This window comes from Neofelis nebulosa, chromosome 4 (assembly GCF_028018385.1).
Source record: "Neofelis nebulosa isolate mNeoNeb1 chromosome 4, mNeoNeb1.pri, whole genome shotgun sequence".
NCBI classification, from domain to species: Eukaryota; Metazoa; Chordata; class Mammalia; order Carnivora; family Felidae; genus Neofelis; species Neofelis nebulosa.
The window spans coordinates 169,785,668-169,804,896 of record NC_080785.1 but is presented as its reverse complement, the minus strand read 5'-3'; the positions used below and the strand labels follow the sequence as shown (position 1 = coordinate 169,804,896).

General features: G+C 62.1%; 1 protein-coding gene across 2 annotated transcripts; it reads left to right on the top strand.

Annotated features, from left to right (window-relative positions):
• The first annotated feature begins 6,388 nt into the window (after positions 1–6,388).
• PTBP1 (polypyrimidine tract binding protein 1) lies at positions 6,389–18,786 on the top strand. Of its 2 annotated transcripts, XM_058728638.1 has the most exons (15): positions 6,389–6,517; positions 9,185–9,215; positions 12,442–12,517; positions 12,673–12,845; positions 12,926–13,072; positions 13,181–13,351; positions 13,435–13,545; positions 13,620–13,794; positions 14,049–14,126; positions 14,841–14,989; positions 16,123–16,156; positions 16,590–16,682; positions 16,771–16,987; positions 17,086–17,163; positions 17,251–18,786. In XM_058728638.1, exons 1-15 carry the CDS (start codon positions 6,510–6,512, stop codon positions 17,381–17,383), a joined length of 1,674 nt encoding a protein of 557 aa, XP_058584621.1. In that variant the 5' UTR covers positions 6,389–6,509; the 3' UTR covers positions 17,384–18,786. The 2 variants fall into 2 exon arrangements, with proteins under 2 accessions (XP_058584621.1, XP_058584622.1); XM_058728639.1 differs by lacking the exon at positions 14,049–14,126.
• Positions 18,787–19,229: the final 443 nt, after the last annotated feature.

The following is a 19,229-nucleotide window of genomic DNA, read 5'->3' as shown; positions in this document are numbered from 1 at the left end:
CCGTGGCAGCGAAGGGTGGAAACTTCAGTGGGTGAGCGGACACACACGACATGTCCACACCCCTCAGCCACGAGCAGGAGCGAGGCGCTCACACCCACCGCCCCGTGGACGCACCCTGAACACACGACACTCAGGGAGGGAACCAGACACGAGAGGGCACACGGGGTGTGAGTCCGCCTGCGTGAAACGTCCAGAAAAGGCTCATCCACGGACGGGAAGGGGGCTCGTGGGGGCCAAGGGAGGGGCTGGGGGGGTGGAGGTGATGGCTGATGGGGATGGGGTTGCTTTTGGGGAGATGGAATGTTCTGGAATTGTAGGACCCTGTGAATGTACTAAAAACCACTGAGTGGTACAACATATGTCGGTGAATCATGGTGTATAAATTATGTCACTAAAGCCACTACTGAGAAGACCGCCCGGAATGAGGAATCACAGGTCAGCAGCCCCGTGCGCTGCACGCCCCGCAAGGGCAGCCTCTCAGTGGCCCCTGGCAGCTTGCTGCACTTTCTCCACACACCCCCCCACCACCGATTCCCTGTGCTGCTGTGCGTTTTCCAGGCTCACCCTGCACATGACCTCCCGCGGCCGCCCGCCCCCAGCCAGGGGCACACTGCCTGCACTTCCTGCACCCCAGAGTCTTGCTGGTTAGGGTCTGCGTGCTTCCCTCCTTGTTGTGCGGCCGCCCACCCCAAACCCTGTCCAGCCCAGACCACGCTTACCCTGTCCCTCAGACTGTCAGCCCAAGGTTGCTGTTCCCTCTGCCCCTGATGCTGTTCCTTGTAGTCACCCCTTTGGAACGACACCTAACACACTCCCAGCAGCGCTGCTCCTCAGCCCCGTCCAGCCGCAGGGCCCGCTCTTCCTCTCCACGGGTCCCGACACGCACACACGCACGCACACCCATCTACCAGCAGCGGGATGACCCCCTGTACCCAGTGCAGCCACAGCTGCCCACACGCGCGGAGGCCCGAGAACACGCAGCCGGCAGGTGATGCGGGCAGGTGGGCCTCTGGTCCCGCGAAGCAGAACAGCGACAGGAAATGGCCACAAACAGCTGTCCCTCAGCTCCCTGCGCGGGGACTTCCCACCACCGCGGACACGGCCTCCTCACCTTGCGACTGCGGAGCCGCCAGGGTGCGCAGGGAGCGTGGTGGACTCGGAACCGTCCGTTTCACTTCTTCGTGATTAACGTAAACTTAGCCACGTGGGGCCAGCGGCCACGTTATCGGGGGCGTAGATTCAAATTTTGCTAGATCCTTGCTATAGAGTCTGGATTTACAAACTCACCTACTCGCTAACGTTTATGTGTCTTTGTCTGTAAACTTACGTATAAAATCTCTCTGTGGATTTGTCAAATGTGTCCTGAACTGACCCTCCCGGCGCCGTTGTGGCCCCTCACGGGCACACCCAGGCCGGCAAAACCGCCGGTCTCCGACGGCAACACCCGGCCTTCTCGTTTCAGCTCTGCTCAGAGAGAAGCGCCCTTTCGGAGGCTTATTCAGTGCGTGTGTTTTGCATGTTGGTGCCTTTTCTGGGTGATTCAGCTTTAAACCGGCCCCCCGAGCGTTCCCGACCACCAGAAGGCTGTGTCGTGCCTTTGGGAGAAGACGCGTGTGTCGAATGTGCTTTGTTCCATGGCGCTGTCGCCCGGGACGTGGATGTTAACGAATCGATGATACGGGCCAGGTAAGGGGTCTCTGAACCGGAACGCAGGAGACCAGGTAAGGTGTGGATGCGGGGAGGTGAGCGAGGCTCGGCCGCTTCAGAGCTCCGCACGCTCGGCCTTGTGAGCAGGCTGCACGCCACACGCACGCCAATAGTGACAACCGATAGTCCTTCCCAAGTCGGATGTCCACGGAGCTATAACAGCAGCGTCCCCATCGCAAAGCCTTTTACGGGGCGGCCTTAGCCGCCCCGCCCTGCTCAGCCTGTGAGCCCCCCGAGGGCCCCAGCGGCACCCACCCCCGCTCAGCCCGGAAGCCCCCCCCTCCAAGCGCCCCCCGACCCCCCCCCCCCCCCCGCTCAGCCCGGGAGCCCCCAGAGCGCCCCAGTCGCCAGGGAGTGACACCCCGGCCTGAACTTCACCCGCCTGCGATCACAGGCCCGCTCCCCAAAACGCCTGGGACAGCCGTCCTGGTGCGGTTCTGTAACACACCAGGAGGTCAGGCAGCGCCACCGCCCGCCCAGGGCCCAGGACCCGCCCGTCCCAGGCCTGGTGAGCAGCCTGCGTCCCTCCGGCGTCCCGGCGCCATTTTCGAAGAGCCGCTCTGGAGACTCTCGCCGAAGCTTCTGGGAACGACTTCTACGGCTCTCTCTCGGGTGAGCACGCGGCAGCACCTGCCCTTCCGGGAAGGCCCACAGGCAACTTTGCAAGAAGCCGCCAAGCTGTTTCCCAAAGTGGCCGCACCGCACCCCTCCGCCGGCGGCCGTTCGCGCGCTCCCCACCCAGCCCTCGCCGGCGGATGGCACTTCCAGCTTCGTGGGAGTGAGTGCTTACAAATTGCTTTATCTTTATTAGACACGACTCACGCCCTTACCACTCAGCCCTTACGAGCTGTGCAGCCAGCACCACAGCCAGTCTGAGAATATTTATTTCATCACCAGGAAACAGGCCCCCTGCCCCTCATCTCCTTGCCTCCCCCCGCCCCCTTCCCGTCCGTCCGTGGATGGGCCTGTTCTGGACGTTTCACGCAGGCGCACTCACACCCCGTGTGGCCTCTCGTGGCCGGTTCCCTCCCTGAGCGTCGTGCGTTCGGGGTCCGTCCGCGGGGCGGCGGGGCTGGCGCCTCGCTCCTGCTGGCGGCCGAGGGACGTGCGCGTGCGCGGTGGACACACCCGGGTAACGTGTGCGTGCGCCATGGACACGGTCATCTGCGGACGTGCACGATGGACACACGTTGCGTTAACCACTCCCGGCCGACGCTGGGTCCTTCCGCTTTGGGGCTGCTGTTGAGTCGTGGGGCCGAGGGCGAGTGGCGGGCGCGCGCGCGCGCGCGGCGACTGAGTCCGGTGCTAACTCCTCCCTGAGCCTCTGGAGCACTGGCCACACTGGCCACCCCTCTGCAGCAAGGTGGAACGGCCTGGGTCAGGCGGGGTGGGTCCTCCTACGGGCTGAGAGGCTCAGGCAGCTCGCTCCACCTCTATTTGGGAAAAGGAAATGAAAGTATTTCCTAGCGGACGATTAAAAAGTTACAACAGGGAAGTGTGCAGGGAGGTGGCCAATGCATGGTCAGGCTGCCTGGGGTGAAGAGACAGCTCCGGCTCAGGGCAGGCCCCGGGGAGACGCAGGGTTTCTCTGGAGGCTGCATCTGGGAAGGGGGGGGGGGGGGGGGGAGGGGTCCGGGATGAGACGACCCTTGAGAGGTGACAATTCAGGGGAAGGACCTTGCAGGGACAGGGTTTCCCTTAGGGGCTGGAGGCTGGGCAGGGCCTAGCAGGGGAAGGGGAGGAAGAGGCCTGCGGTTCCTCCCGTAATTAAAGAGGAGGGTGGGCAAGAAGCCTTGGGGCTGGGGAGCGTGACCCCACCACAGGGCAGGAGGCATGCTCTGATGTGAATATCATCAGGCCAGAGTAAGCCGTTTCAGTCCTGCCTCCTAGCTCCCTGTGGTCCGACCTCCCTGTGGGCCAGGCCAGGCTCCAGGCCACCCAGCTGGGGCAGGGGCGGGGCTCCAGCTTGGAGGGGCTGGGGGCAGCCTGTTGGATTGGTCCTCCAGTCCCAGCTCTAACAGACGTCTAGAGAATGGGTCAGAGAAGCTGGGAGGCCTATGCGGGATGGAGACAGGGTGAATCCTGCAAGCCCACTCCCTCGACCCCTGCCCTGCCCCCCAGCCTACTGTTTTTGTAATCCAGGCATGAATAAACACACACATGAACAAATATTCCAAAACTATTAACCATTTCCGTTTGAAACACAGGGGAAAGCCCACAGGGAGGCAAGGGGGGACTGGCCTGGTCCTGTGTTTTCATTTTGACAAAAGAGTAAACAGGCACCGTATCAACAGCCCCCCCCCCCCCATCTGATCTGAAATGAGGAAGGGGGCCCCAGCAGGCCCCCTCCCAGGGGTCTGGGAGGCCAGTCCCCTCCACCCATCTGGCTTCTCCCTCCCTTGTTCCTGCCACTGAGAAGATCATGTTTTCAAAACTCTCAAACAGATACAAGGTGATCACACACCCACTCTCACCCTAAATCATTAATGAGGAAGCAGCTGGCAGGCAAGGCTGGGATGGGATAAAGGGCAGCAAATGTAAAAGAAAAAGGAGACCGACCTGCTCCTACGTACATACGTGCTGGGGCACCCCCAGAGCCTCCCCTGAGGCCCTGGCCCAGTCACGAAACATCTAATTCATACACGCTGGGGCCTCTGGAGTCGGGAATGCCCATGTGTTGTAGGCCTCCCCGCTTGTGGATTGTCCAAGTGTGGTAATCAGTGTGGGTTCTCATCGGAGCCCCTGCCCCCATCCCCTTCACGCGTGCCCTCTCCCCTTCCAGCAATCAGCAGGACTCAGGGGCTGGCCTGAGACACTGGGGGCCTCATCTCAGCCACGGACACCTCCCTCGGTGGCCTCTTGGCCACGTTGCCAGTGTTTTCTAACACTGGATTTTCTACCTAATATGAATTCTAATTTACTTCAAGGAGCTCCAGTGCACTGTGGAAATGAGGGATGTTACCCTTAACCTTCCCAGAAGAAGACATTGGGGAAGCTGTTCTAATGAGGGGCCTTGGCAAAGGCCCTGGGGCAGGGGTGTGAAGGAGAGAGTAGTGTCATTTAGGGAGGAGTCTCCAGAAGGGACGAGCCAAATACCGGAGGCCTGTGTAAATTAGGCCAGGACCAGACAGGTGGCCGGCCGTGTGGGGCCCGCTGGACTGGGCTTGGGCTTTCACCCTGAGCAAGGCAGGACCCCTGGGAGGGCTGTGATTGGAAGTGGGTTTTAACACAATTCTGACAGTGTAGACACTCCAGCAGCGTCAGCTGCCCTCTTCTCCCCCTGGGCTGTGACACTCCGGCGTCTCCCTCCCTCCCCACTGCCGTCAAGGAGGGGCCACCCTTGGCACCCCTCCCGAGAGAAGGAAGATGAGCAGCTAGCTCTGCGGTACCCAGAGCACAGCTCAAATGGCAGTTCCGGACGAGCAAATCCATGGGAATGTGTCAGAGATTCTCCTAAATCCACCGGGACATTCCTGATTAGCGATTCTGGGGCTACAGATGGCCTTGCGTGCGGGAGGACGGAGGCCCCCGTGGAAATGCGCGGCAGCTCTCTGGCACTGGCGCCGGGTGGGCTGCGGCCCTGGAGCTGGCGCTGTCCCCCGACTCCCAGCACTGCTGTTTGCTGGCCAGACCCAACGAATGTCATTCTCATTCTCTCTCTCTCTCTCTCTCTCTCTCTCTCTCTCTCTCGTCGCCCGCTACTCCGAAGGCCCCTTTCTCAGCATGCACAGATAGCAGTCACACCGGTGTCCCTCACCTACTGAGCGGCGAGTAATGCGCCAAGCCCACCATGCGCAGGGTCTCCTGGGTGCTTCCCTCTCTGGTCCCATGCGCCCCCCTCCCCGCTGACCTAAGGGTTACCCATGTCACGCACAACCATGTACAACTCTTGCCATCATCTCTCAGAAAAATGTTTAGGATGTTCTTTGGCTGCTGAGATGGAGATGCGTCCCTGCCTGGATGCCCCATGACAGCGAGACTGTGCTGTGTGCGTCCGGGGCTCAGTTCCCCGGTGGGCAGGGGCCGCCTTGCTCCACGGACCTCAGTTTCCCCATCCCTGCAGCCGGGGCACAGGGCTGCGGTCGGGCTTGGCTGCTCTGGGGGTGAACAAAGACCGCCCGCACGCTCGGAGGTCAGCAGTGGACACGGAGTCCTAGCTAGTCTGGGACGCGTTAAGCGGCCTCTACTTCCCCGCGTGCTAACCTAAAAATAAGGTCTCCTTTTGAATCAGGCTTTTCCGCCACGTGCCCAAAAGCAAGATGGAGCCCCGTAGGTTCTCTGCCCGACCCAAAGATGGCGACACAGCTCCCTGTACCCTCACGCTCAGGGACGGCCCCTGCCCGTTTGCAAGATGGCGGCAGCCTGGTAGAAAGCACGCTTCCCGCGGCCGGACTCGCCACGTACCCACTCTCAAGATGGCTTCTCCCGCAAAGCCCCACGCAGGAGCGCAGCTAGCTTACTGGCTCAAGCTCCGGGACGTGATCCCGCCTTTTCTCCCCTCCCCCCGTCTCCACGGGTCGTTTCCGTCTCGAGCCCTGACGGACGGCCGCCTTCTCCAATGGTCGCCTGCCATCCCTCTTGGCTCCACCCCTCGAGCGACCTCCTAGCCATTGGGAGGTGCCGGCAGGGCCCCGCGGCGCCCGCCCCGCCCCCTCTCCGTGGCGGGAGCCAATGGGCAGAGCGCGCGGGGGACGTGTTCGGGCGTCTCCGCCATTTTGTGAGTCTATAACTCGGAGCCGTTGGGTCGGTTCCTGCTATTCCGGCGCCTCCACTCCGTCCCCTGCGGGTCTCCTCTGTGTGCAATGGACGGGTAAGTATTGCTTCTCCGCGGTTTCCGACGACCTCCCGGCGATCCAGCTTTCCCCTCGCCGCCGCCCGGGTCTCCTCGGGGCCGTGGCCCGCGCGTCGCTCCTCCTCCGCCCGGGTTCGCGGGCGCCTCCGGGGTCCCTCCCTTCCCTGAGCCTGGGGTGCGTGCGCGGGGCAGGCTGCCGGAGGCGGCGGGGGGGGGGGGGGAAGCGCCAGGCGGGCAGTGCCTCCTGGGCTTAGAAGAGTGGTGCAGGCCAAGCCCTCGAGCCCTGTTCGTTTCCGGCCTCCGCGCGCCTCAACCCGAGCGCACGCGGCAGTCGTGAGGCCCTTCCCGCTTCCCGTCCATGTCCCGCGCGCACGCGCCAGTGTTCGCGCGCCCCGTGTGAGCCTTCCAGCTCCCCGTACCCCCCCGCTGCGCGTGCCCCGTGTGGCCCTTCCCGTTCCCAGTCGAGCCCCCGCGCTTGCGTGCGCAGCTCTTCGCGCCCCTGTCGGGCTTTGCGCGTGCGCGGTCTTTCCCGCCGCGCGGACTCTGCCCTCGCCCCCGTTCAGCCCCCCCGCCCCCCGCCCGCCGCGGGCCCAGGCGCGGCCGGGAGACGCCGCCCTCCTGCCCGGAAGGGCGCGGGCCCTCCTCCGCCCCCGCCGGCCGCCCGGCCCCTCCCCGGCTACCCACAAAGGATGGCCGCGCGCCCGAGCCGGGGGCCGGGGAGGGGCCCGTCCGCCCCCCTTTGTTCCCGCCTGCGGGGCGCCCCGGGCCGGCGGTTCCCCGAGCCGGAGCCGACCGCGGAGACCGGGCCTGCCCGCGGCGCCGAGACCTGTTCTCAGATGTTAGGTTTCTTTCTGGTCTTGGGGGAGAAATGCCAGGACCTGCGGAAAATGAAGCTCGCTTCAAAGTGTGACTTGCATCCCGCGTGTCCGGGGGACCGTTTGTCGTATCCCCGTGGCCGAGGGGGAGGTGCCACTTTTATTAAAGTTTGAGGCTTCCCGAGAGTTCTGCTTAACTTTGTTTGATAGTGGGCTTCGAGCCCTCCTTCCTCCCCGTCTGGCCCTTGGGGCGGGGCGAGCTGGTTAAAATGCCTGGAGGGTCACGTGCCTCGTGTGCCTCGGGCCTGAAATGATAGGTTTCGGGCGGAATCTAATCCAGCCCCTTAGAAAGATTGCTGCGGCGTGGTGGGCATGATCTCGCGGTCCGTCCTCCATGTTGCCTGGGATGGACCTCCCCCTGGGACCCCCTCCCCAGCCAGCCAGCTGGGGGGGACGTGTTCCCCGGGCCGGGTCGCGGTCTGGAGTCTGGGGAACGGCGCTCCGAGGCCGCGTGCCGGTTCGGCGGGCAGCCAGGGCTCAGATCCCGCGTGAGGAAAGGCCGGCCTCTGTGAAACACTTCCTGTGGGAGCGTGTCCCCCCACCCCCCCCCACCCCCCGGGGGACTAGGAGGCCGCGAGTCGCCCTGGGTTTAGTGGCCGGGAAGCTGCATGCTTTTCATTCTTTCGGTTTTTCTGGGAAGTTTTTTCTTGGCTCACTAGGGTTTTTAAGAACGTGTTGCTGTCGGGGCGTGAGGTGTTTTTTGTTCTTTTTTTTTTTTTTAACGGTGAGGAGGCAAAGGTCCTGCCTGGAGGGGAATGATGGCAAGACAGCAGGCCACAGCTGCAGGCAGCAGGACTAGGCCGGTGCTTTGGGGTCCCGACACCCCAGGGTTTGGGTCCTGGGAGTTGCCTCCCGGAGGGCAGGAACCAGGGGCTCCCAGCTGGACAGGGAAGCTGGCCTTTGTGCAGGGAGGGGGTGCGCGTGGCTGCCCCAGGGCCTGCCGCGGGGTCTGGGACCGCCAGTCCTCGGCCAGGTGACGGAGGCCATCGTGTGCTGAGGCGGGTGGCTCCATCCACTGGGCAGGCCCGGTGGGGGGCGTTGCTGACTCAGTTCCCTTTGTGGACGGATGCTCCGTGAGTCGCTTAGGACCTCGCTGGTTCACGGTTGCCGCGCACCAGCCCTTGGAGAGGGTTTCGCCGTGCTGTTCTAGGAGCTGGCGCGCAGCTGAGGCGCACGGGGCTGCGGGGACCCTCAGGTAGCCCTGCTTCCGTCCAGCCCCCGAGGCGGGAGAAAGTCCAGTCACGCGGAGCCAGGTTGATAAGTAACCTGTGTTAATGTTGTCTGTTCACTGGAGCCGAGCTGCCACCTTCCCGGGAGCCTTCCATGCGTGGGACGTGGAGTCCCCTGTCTTCCCCTTGGAGCCAAAGCTCTGACCTGGGGCCTGAGAGCTGCCTTTTCAGTGGCCCCGTCTTGCTCAGAAATGTTCCTAAGCGCTTCCAGTGTTTAGAAAGCAGACGACAGCACTTGAACCTCAGTAACAACGTCAAGGGTCCCTCCTGGGGCTTTTGAAGGGGGCAGCTTTGTCCTCGGACAGGTCCAGAGGCGGGGCCTGGGGTCCTGCTGGGAGGGAGGGGGCTGGAAGACAATGGTGGCTCCTTTTCAAGTTGAGATTAGTTGGACGACGGCTCACTTCCCTGCCTGAAGGGTTCTAGTGGGGGTGGGGGTGTGCAGTCAGCAGCGAGCCACGCTGGTGGCCATGGGGAACTCCCGACACCCTAGTGGCAGGGGCTGTGGGCTTTCCCCACCCCTGGGACAGTGGGGACACCGGCAGTGCACCTGGTTAACGGCTTTCTTTTTTCTCTCTCTGTAGCATCGTCCCAGACATAGCAGTTGGTACAAAGGTAGGTACTTTCGGCTCAGCCTGAGTTTGTGCCCGTGGCCTGGGCCCATCTGCCCGCGCCACCTCTGACTCGGTGCTCCCGAGGCATCCAGGCTGCAGGCCCTGTCCTCTGCCCAGTGGGCTCCCTAGCTCCTCTGAAGAAAAGGCACCTGCCCTGAAATTCAGAGCCCGTGAGAGTCCTGCTTTATGGCTCACGGGTTAGGAGGGATGTGTGCAGTGGGGTTGACGGGGGCGTCTGCCCCAGAAAGTTCTGAGTGCTCTTGGTTTGATGTGAGAAAAGTCAAGATCTGGTTATGCTCCAAGCCCTTTGTGGAGTGGGGGGTGAGATTGGAGGGGGTATGGGGGCTCTGGGGCAGTTTGGGGCTACTTCTGATGGCGTCGTGGTTTGGGTAGTTGTCTGTTTTGAGAAATTCTGGTGTTTGTGAGCTGTGGGACACCGAGAGCGCTGTGTCCCTTCTGTGCGGAAGGCGTTAGCTCTCAACGCCAGTGGCAAGAAAGGTGGACGAAGGAACGCAGAGTTGTCCCCACGGGAAGTTGGGGGGCCACGTGCTTCTCCCTCCCGGTTGCAGGCCAGGCATGTGCACGTGCAGGGACGTGGCCTCCGGGGGAACCCTGGGCCTGATGATCGGTAAGCACTGCCGGTCAGTTGGTCACCTCCTGGGCTCCTTGCTGGGAGGTGGGGGAGTCTCCTCGGGCCATGGCTCCTGGGCTCCCTGCAGGTGGCTCAAGTGACCTGAGCAGGCAGCCAGCTGGTTTCTGGTCAGTCGGCAGCCGTGCCTGGGCTGGGTTTCACTTTTCCCAAGTGGATTCTTGTCTTCACACGCTGCCTGTCCTGATCTTCCTGCAGATAAAACCTGTTTGTCAGGTGGTGAGAGGGGAGAGGGACTGTCTTCTGAGGGGGTTGTAACGATCCCAGAAAACGCCTGGGTTGCAGACTGTCCTCCCCTTACTGTGGGAGCCGCTTTCCGGCCGGAACAGCTCTAGAACGGCTGTTCTCGGAACGGTCTCCTTCTGGCCATCCTGTTCCCAGGAGACCTGTACTTCCAGAATCCCACCTGCACAGACAGAACCTCCTGGGGGGTGCGGGCAGGGGCTTCCTGCCAGTACAGCCCCCCTGAACCTGCACCCCCGGCCCACTGGGAGGGCAGTGTGGTTCTTCCTGGGTTTAGAAGCGGCTATGCGGGAAGTGAGTGGTGTCCAGGTGTCAGGGATACTTGGTGTTCGGGGGAAGGAAAGGTTGTCTTGCTGTGTGCTGTCCCGCGCTGTGTCCAGTAGCAAGTACATGCTTGAGGGTTGGTTTCTCTCGAAGCTTAGTTGACTTGAGGGCTGATGCCCAGTGGCCTCCCCAAATGTGGGGTGGGAAGAACTCTGCTGGAGGCAGTTGGGTGGTCCCTGGGCCTGGCCCAGCTGTGCCCCAGTCACAAGGCCTGTGGTGTTCTGGTGCCTGAGGTTCTGCCCTGCGAAACATCCGCGCCTCTTGAGCTGGGGGTCCGTGTGTGTACCCGCGCTGTGTGTGGGGGGGGGGGCGAGTCTGTGTCCTGGGAGAGGAGCAGAGTGTAAGTAGGCAAGGGAGCACGATGCCCACAGAGACACGGATGCAGCCATTCATGGGAGTCCCGGTCCCACCTATTGCTGGTCCTCGGCAGGGGCCAAGATTGCCCTTATGAGGGTTGTGTGGCCGGCAGATGGGGGCAGGTCAGGGCCCGGGCCCCTGAGTCCCGAGACAGGAAGGGGCTGTCCTGTGGCTCTGACAGGTAGGATGTGGACAGGCCTGCCTGGGGTCCCTGCCGGCTTTCCTCTTGGCCTCCGTGACTCGGGAGGCTTGGGGTGTGATAGGCTGCAGCTGGCTGGTGGTTAACACTTCCCTTTACCGTGCCAGACCTCAGCCTGGAAGGGAGTCTGACTGTCCTGCTCTTCCTGAGCCACGGCGGCTCCTCAGGTGGAGCCACGCGGGTCCTCCCTCGGATCTGTGGACGCTTACCTCCACATCGCTGGGCTCCAGGGCTCTGGGCTGTGGGGGACCTGTGTGGGTTCCTGCCTGTCCAGGGGTTTGGGTTTGGGGACAGGCCCACATTAGCCGTCTCAGTAGCTGGGGCAGCCGGTTCCCGGTCCTTGTCCCAAAGGGCAGTTTTAAACCTCTAGCTTCCTTCGGCCGCTGTCATCAGCTGTTGGGCTGGGAGGTTCTGGAGGGTTTGGGGCACCGGGTGCTGTGCGCTCATGTTTGCACAGCTCAGCAGAGGAGCGAAGATAACGGTGTCCTTGAGGAAGCACATGGAGAAGGGGGAGGCCCTGGGGCCCAGGTGGGCTGCTCTTTCCCCTTCTGCCTGGGCAGCCGAGGCCCCGAGACCCTCTCTGGCTGCCAGTTTTGGATCCAGGGAATCTGAGGAGTTATTTGTGGTTCCTGGTGGCGCCGTCCTAAAGCCCGTGAGCCTTGGGCGGCGGGAGTGTGCGGCCGGAGCTGGGTCCTTGGGCCCACCGGGCCCCCGACTGAGGAGTGCTGGTCCCCTGCGGTCCCTCACCTTGTGTAGGCTGGTTCTGCCCTCGGGCCTCACCTGGCAGCAGGGACGCCTCATGGTGTCTGGACCCAGGGTCGGTCTCACGTGGTGCTGGGGGGTTGACTCCAGTACATGGAGCCCAGCACGTGGCAAGAGAGGGGCAGGTCACAAGTCCCAGGGAGCCGGGGTCCCCGCCCCTCACTGCACAGCGCGGATGGAGAGCAGGTAGTATTTCCGTCCGACAGCGACTAGAGCAAGGCTCAGGTTTCCTTAGACGCCTGGAAAATAGGGCAGGGCCCTGTGGCTGAGCAGGTGGCTGCAGTGCGACAAGGGGGCTTTGTTCCTCGAGTCTGCCAGCAGCCCCGTGGTCATCGAAGACGGTCCCACGGTCTTGACGTGGGCAGGGCTACAGCCGAGCTCTCTAGGACAGCCGGGCCGGGCTCAGCCCCGTGTGGCTATTGGCGCGAGGCCCCGTGTGCGCAGGAAGGTCCTGCAGAGCGTGGGGTGGACGTGACACGTGAACCCGTGCCATAGGCGTTGGGCCCCCCGCCCCTGCCTTGTCGAGGAGGAGTGTGTCTTGGGATTAGGATTGCGAGGACATCGTGGGGGAGAAATGGTCAGTTTGGGGTACGGTCTTTTTTCAAGAGCAGGTCACACAGGAGAGGTGGACACGGGTGTTGGGGAGGGCGTCTGGTCTTCTGCTCTGCTCCACGCACCCCCTGTTTCTTTCAGCGGGGATCCGACGAGCTCTTCTCTGCCTGTGTCACTAACGGACCCTTTATCATGAGCAGCAACTCGGCTTCTGCAGGTAACTCTGCGTGCAGTCCCCGGTCCCCTGGCTGTGGGTGGGCAGGGGACATCGGCTGGCGGCCTCCTGGAGTCGCGGAGGAAGCTGGTTCCGGGCACACAGGGTTTTTCGAGTCTGGACGGTGCTTTATGCCTTACACACCGCTCTTCCGTCAGCAAATGGGAACGACAGTAAGAAGTTCAAGGGTGACAACAGGAGTGCAGGCGTGCCCTCCAGAGTGATCCACATCCGGAAGCTTCCCAGTGACGTCACCGAGGGCGAGGTCATTTCTCTGGGGCTGCCCTTCGGGAAGGTCACCAATCTCCTGATGCTGAAAGGGAAAAATCAGGTATCTGCTCATAGCCAGCCAAGTGCCCTTCCTGGGAAGGCTCAGGAATCCGGGCCTGGCTCACGCTCCTGTCCTGCCAGGCTTTCATCGAGATGAACACAGAGGAGGCCGCCAACACCATGGTGAACTACTACACGTCCGTGACCCCTGTGCTGCGCGGCCAGCCCATCTACATCCAGTTCTCCAACCACAAGGAGCTCAAGACGGACAGCTCACCCAACCAGGCGGTGCGTTGCCGGGCCTGGCGCGCGGTGGGGTGGACTTGGGGAGAAAGTAGCCGGTGGCGCGAGGCTCCCGGCCATAACTCCCCCCCCCCCCCCCCCCCTTCCCCACAGCGGGCCCAGGCAGCGCTGCAGGCGGTGAACTCAGTGCAGTCGGGAAACTTGGCCCTGGCCGCCTCGGCTGCCGCGGTGGACGCGGGGATGGCCATGGCTGGCCAGAGCCCGGTGCTCCGGATCATCGTGGAGAACCTCTTCTACCCGGTGACTTTGGACGTGCTCCACCAGGTGAGGTGGCTGGGGGCGTGCGGCCGCCCCCGGTGCTGTGGGGTTCCCTGGGCGGAGGTCGGGACCATTCTTTTCTCTTGCAGATCTTCTCCAAGTTTGGCACGGTTCTGAAAATCATCACGTTTACCAAGAACAACCAGTTTCAAGCCCTGCTGCAGTACGCCGACCCTGTGAGCGCGCAGCACGCCAAGCTGGTGAGTAGGGTCCCCGGGATGCCTCCCTGGCCAGCCCCCCGGCCCCCAGCGCCTCACGGCTTGTCTCCTTGCAGTCGCTGGACGGGCAGAACATCTACAACGCCTGCTGTACCCTCCGTATCGACTTCTCCAAGCTCACCAGCCTCAACGTCAAGTATAACAATGACAAGAGTCGTGACTACACACGCCCTGACCTGCCCTCTGGGGACAGCCAGCCTTCGCTAGACCAGACCATGGCTGCTGCCTTCGGTAAGACGCCCGGCAAGGTGCCCCGACCACCGTGTGCCGTGGGAGGCGAGGATGTGTACGCAGCTCAGTGTCCGTGCCCCAGGCACCCCGTGACGCCGACTCTGTGCCCAGGGAGGTTGGTGCCTGTTGCTCCTTAGATGGCCAGCACGGCACCCGGCCCAGACTGCCCACTGGGTGTGGGGTCACGCACACACACAGCCCTTGCTCGCGGCGGAGGTGGTGGGTGCGATGATTAGTGTCTCATTTGTTTCTAGGTGCGCCTGGTATAATGTCAGCCTCTCCGTATGCAGGAGCTGGTTTCCCTCCCACCTTTGCAATTCCTCAAGCTGCAGGTACTCAAACACTTGACCTTGGTCCCCACCGTCGATCGTGCATGCCCACACACCTTTCCAGTAGCTGTGCTTCCACGGGCAGCTGACGTGGGCTCGGTCTCGGGGGGAGCCCGCCTCCCTGGGTGCGGGTCTCTGGGTTCCCTGAGGAGCCTGGACAGGGCAGTCTTAGGACAGGGCTGTGCAGAGAATCCGCTAACCCCAGAGTGTCTGGTCTGGTTCCCTTAAAGCACCTCCCGGGCGAGGACGAGCGCGCACGGTGGTTGGAGGGATGTGTCCCTAGTAGATGAATTTAAGTGGCCCGGTAAGCAGAGCGGCATGAACCGGGGCGGGGGCACACCTGAGCGTCCCTGCCAGGGGGCCAGCCTGCCCTCCTGTGACAGGCACGGGCCTGCTGCGTCCCGCCCGGGTGTCGTCTGCATGGTGACGGGCGCCTGCATGCGCGCACGGCCGAGGCCCGTCCGGGGCTCCGTTGTGCATCCACCGAGTGGAGCTTCTGTACTGTTGGGCGCATGTAGATGGGGCCAAAGCTGGCACGGTCTGTGCCACGAGGAGAGGCAGGAGGAGCCGGCAGGCCGCACAGTGGGCACCGGGCCGAGCACGGCCGCGGCCGCCTCCTGTGTTTCCTCCTGCGAGAAGACGGGCAGGACCGGCACTCGCCTCCCAGCAGAACCCCCGGCCCTGCTGCTCACATCCTGACCGCCCTTCCCTTTCCAGGCCTCTCTGTTCCTAACGTGCACGGGGCCCTGGCTCCTCTGGCCATCCCATCGGCGGCGGCGGCAGCGGCGGCGGCGGGCCGGATCGCCATCCCCGGCCTGGCAGGGGCAGGAAACTCTGTCCTGCTGGTCAGCAACCTCAACCCCGAGGTACGTGCCTCTTCCCTCCAGGCTGTCGTTCCCAGAAGCGCAAGCGGGGGTGTTCCACTAGTGGGTCTTAGTGCGGAGGGGAGCGGGCTGAGCTCCTGTTGGCCCCAGGTGCCGGGGTCCCACCGGTCGCGGCACCCCTCCGTGCCGGTCCACTCGCTGCCGCCACCTCAGCGCTCAGTGTTCTCTCGTTCTCCTTTACACCTCGGCTTACGTCTCCGATTCCGTAAGACGCAGGGTCGAGACACGCTTTGATACGTGAAAGCAGTCCTTAAAATTGCTAGCCAGACACGACGTGGTCTGGATGCCCGCCGGGTGCCTCTGTCGGGGGGACGCTGCCCTGCAGCTGAGGTCCCTGGGATGGCGCAACCCGTGCCCGTCCCAGTGGCGGAGTTTGGCTCAGAGAGAGCTCGGGTGAGCTGAGAAGGGCTCACGGTCCCTCACTCGGGAAAGATGGGACCGCCTTTGACGAGCGTTTCAGACTGTCTCTCATCTGTCTGCCCCTCCTGTGACTTCCTGGCCGGGGGGCGGCCGGCCCCTAGCGAAGCCTCCACTAACAGACTCGCTCCGCCTTGTGCTCGTGTGAGCGTTGTTCGGAGGCCCGCCCGCCGCAGCGAGCAGGAGGCCGGGGCCCCTGGGAGCCGGGCTGCCGCCTGGGGGTCCCGGCCGCGCCCTCCTGCTGCTCGCTGCGGGGAGGGGGGCGCTTTCTTGCCTGTGTTTGCGAGGCGGACCTGTGACTTGTAATGTGTGTAGATCTGGACTGATGGAGCGCTCGTGTTTCTTATGTATTTACTGACCTGTGTTTTTTGCTACTTTTTTTCTTTTCTCCCCTTCCCCTTTCCCAATTTTTTTTCTTGCCCTGATCCGGAATTTCTTTGCCAACTGACTGCACGGCACTTCTGCTTCCTGTTGTTGCTTGAAACAAAACAAAACATAAATAAATAAAAACAAAATTCCCCCTCAAACCCTGCTCTCCGGAAACCAACCTGCCCTTGAATATTAACATCCTGACAACTTCATCATCCATCAACCTGCACGCCTGTGGGGCTGCCTCCTCGTGGTGGACGATTGGCAACTCGCCCCCTGACCTCTCCCTTTCCCTGTCCCTCGCTGCCTTGCTCTGCTGTCCTCTAAAGAGAGTCACACCCCAAAGCCTCTTTATTCTTTTCGGTATGTTATCATTCACACTTTTATTACCTTGTTTTCGTTTAGTTGAGGTTATTTTTTACGCCCTAAGATGTACTATGAGTTTGCAGTCGGGCATTCTGCCTCGTTACGTGGCTTGCCTTCGGTTTGCGTATTTATTCTGACTCGGGAGACGCATGGTTTATTGCCCTGCATGCTTTTCGAAGAGTTAAACGTGCTGGTAGCATGCTAAAGTGCCGGTTCTTGGCCGCGGACCTTTCCTGGAGTTTACGACCTCTCTGCTGAAGGTAGTTTCCTGGTACCGTTCCCTGTGACTAGACGCAGGTGCCAGAGGCAGAATAAGCAAACCTTCGGGGAGAGCCAGCCCTGCGAGGGGTGTGCGGGGCGTGGGGGCTGGCGGGGGAGGTGGCGGCGGGGCTGCAGGCGGCTCAGCGCCCCTGTCCCCGCGCTCTCGAAGGCGTGTACGGCGACGTGCAGCGGGTGAAGATCTTGTTCAACAAGAAGGAGAACGCGCTGGTGCAGATGGCGGACGGGAGCCAGGCGCAGCTGGGTAAGCGGCCGGGGCCTGCGGGGCGGGCGGGCGGGCCGGGCCGGGCGAGGGCGTGGGGCCTGGGGTCACGAGCGTACCGCCTCCGCAGCCATGAGCCACCTCAACGGCCACAAGCTGCACGGGAAGCCGGTGCGCATCACGCTGTCCAAGCACCAGAACGTGCAGCTGCCCCGCGAGGGCCAGGAGGACCAGGGCCTGACCAAGGACTACGGCAACTCCCCCCTGCACCGCTTCAAGAAGCCCGGCTCCAAGAACTTCCAGAACATCTTCCCGCCCTCGGCCACCCTGCACCTCTCCAACATCCCGTATGTGCAGGGTGTGGGCTGGGGCCTCGCTGGGGCCTCCCTGGGCCCCCCCCCCCCCCTCCCCGAGAACCGGCGTCCGACCCCTCTTCTCCCCACAGGCCCTCTGTGTCCGAGGACGATCTGAAGATCCTCTTTTCCAGCAACGGCGGGATCGTCAAGGGGTTCAAGTTCTTCCAGTGAGTGCTGCCCCACCCCCACAGCTCCCTGCCCTGCCCGATGCCCCGACCCACCCCCCAATGCCCCTGGCCCTGTCTGTCCCTCAGGAAGGACCGCAAGATGGCCCTGATCCAGATGGGCTCGGTGGAGGAGGCCATCCAGGCGCTCATTGACCTTCACAACCACGACCTGGGCGAGAACCACCACCTGCGGGTGTCCTTCTCCAAGTCCACCATCTAGGGCCGCCAGGGACCGGCCTGCTGGCGCCTGGCCACAACTTCCATCATTCCAGAGAAAAGCCACTTTAAAAAGCAGCTGAAGTGACCTTAAAAGACCAGAGATTTTATTTTTTTAAAAGAGAAATCAGTTTACCTGTTTTTAAAAAAATTAAATCTGATCGACCTTGCTCACCCTGGGGAGGTGGGGTGCCGGCCTCAGGCTCCTGGTGACGAGTGGACAGTGCGCCCCCGCCCGCCCCCCCCTCCCCCGCTCCCTCCCCAGCCCCCCAAGCCCGTGCCTTCTGCAGCCCCTGTGGGGTGGGCGCTCCCAAACCTCGACTCGGCTTTCTTGTGCCTTAAAACCAGCTGCTCTGGCAGGGCCCTCGGCGGGGGGGTAGGGGGGGTGTGGGGGCTGGTGGGTCGGCCTCCCGCGTGGGATCATGTGCCTGACGCAGCAGGAGGCTGCAAGCTGCAGGGACCAGCCGGCACCCCCTGATCTGTTTAATCAAGTGTGTGATTCTCCCCACCCCCACCCCGGGACCCCAACTTGGGGCAAGACCCCGAGGCACTGGCCCTGTCCTCCTTCAGCTCGGAGCTCTGTTTTCACCGTAATCTCTGTATTATGCTTTGATGCAGTTGCAGACATCTGTGCCTAGCAATATTTCCAGTTGACCAAATATTCTAATCTTTTTTCATTTATATGCAAAAGAAATAGTTTTAAGTAACTTTTTATATAGCAAGATGATAAAAATGGTATGAGTATAATCTCCGTTTCCTCCTCGTGGTATGACCTATGACCTTACATACTGTCCTTTTTTATTTTATTCCTTGTAATTAAGTCGCAGGGCAGGATCCAGTTTCCAGGGCAGACCCGCTGGGGCCCCGGCCCTTCCCGCGAGGCCCCAGGCCGGCCCTGCCCACCACCTCCAGATGCCTTACTCACACCTAACCTGTTCCCTGTCCAGGGGAAAAGCGCTCTTAAACTTGTAAACTTTCAGGGTTTCCTTTCTCCTGCAAATTTTGGACCAAAGTTTTGTTTGTTTTTTTGTCTGCCTCTAATGCTGGGGCCCCAGAAGGTGGGACAGCGGCCCCTGAGTCTTAACTGTCTCCCACACGTCGTCCTGCACTCACGGGTCCAAGGGGCGCCCCTGCGAGCAGACCCCGTGCTGGCCAGCCCCCTCCCTCGGGCCTGGACCCTCGAGTTTCCGTGTGGGGTTGGAACAAGGGTGTAAATATTTATAATTTTTTATACCTGTTGTAAAACGAGGGGCAGCAAACGTGGTTTTTTATAAAGGTGACGCAGATGTATATTTTGATAACCGCGGTTACAGGCTCAGTATTGTGCCGGGAGCGAGGCACTCCACTGCCCGCCCTGACGGCTTGTAATGCAGAGAGAACCGAATTAAAGCGATTTTACAACTCCTACCTTCTCTGTAGGCTCTTTCTTCCTGTTCACGTTGTAGAGGGCGGCTGGCCAGTCTGTCTGCTGGACTTTGAATAAATGTCTGCATCCTGCACTTGATTCCCTTTTTATTCCGCCTCGGTCTTCACTGCTGTTTCCTCCTCTGAATTTAGCCTTCTCCTTTCTGACGGGGATGGGGTTTGGGGGAGCTGATGAGGTGTGTGGGGTGGGGGGCAAGGGTCTCCTCCCAGGGGCGAAGGCCACACACCACTGCCCACCCCCGCCACCTGCGTGCCTGAGCCTCAGTCCACGAGCGTGAGATCTGTGTCCCGTCCCTCCCCTGCCCCCCCCTCCCCCCCAGCCCTCATGTGCGTGGGGGCCCTGGACCACAGTGACTCAGCCGGGACTCCAGTGGGTGTCGACATTTTATTGTCTGGTCACGAAGTGCTTCCCCCACCCCCACCCG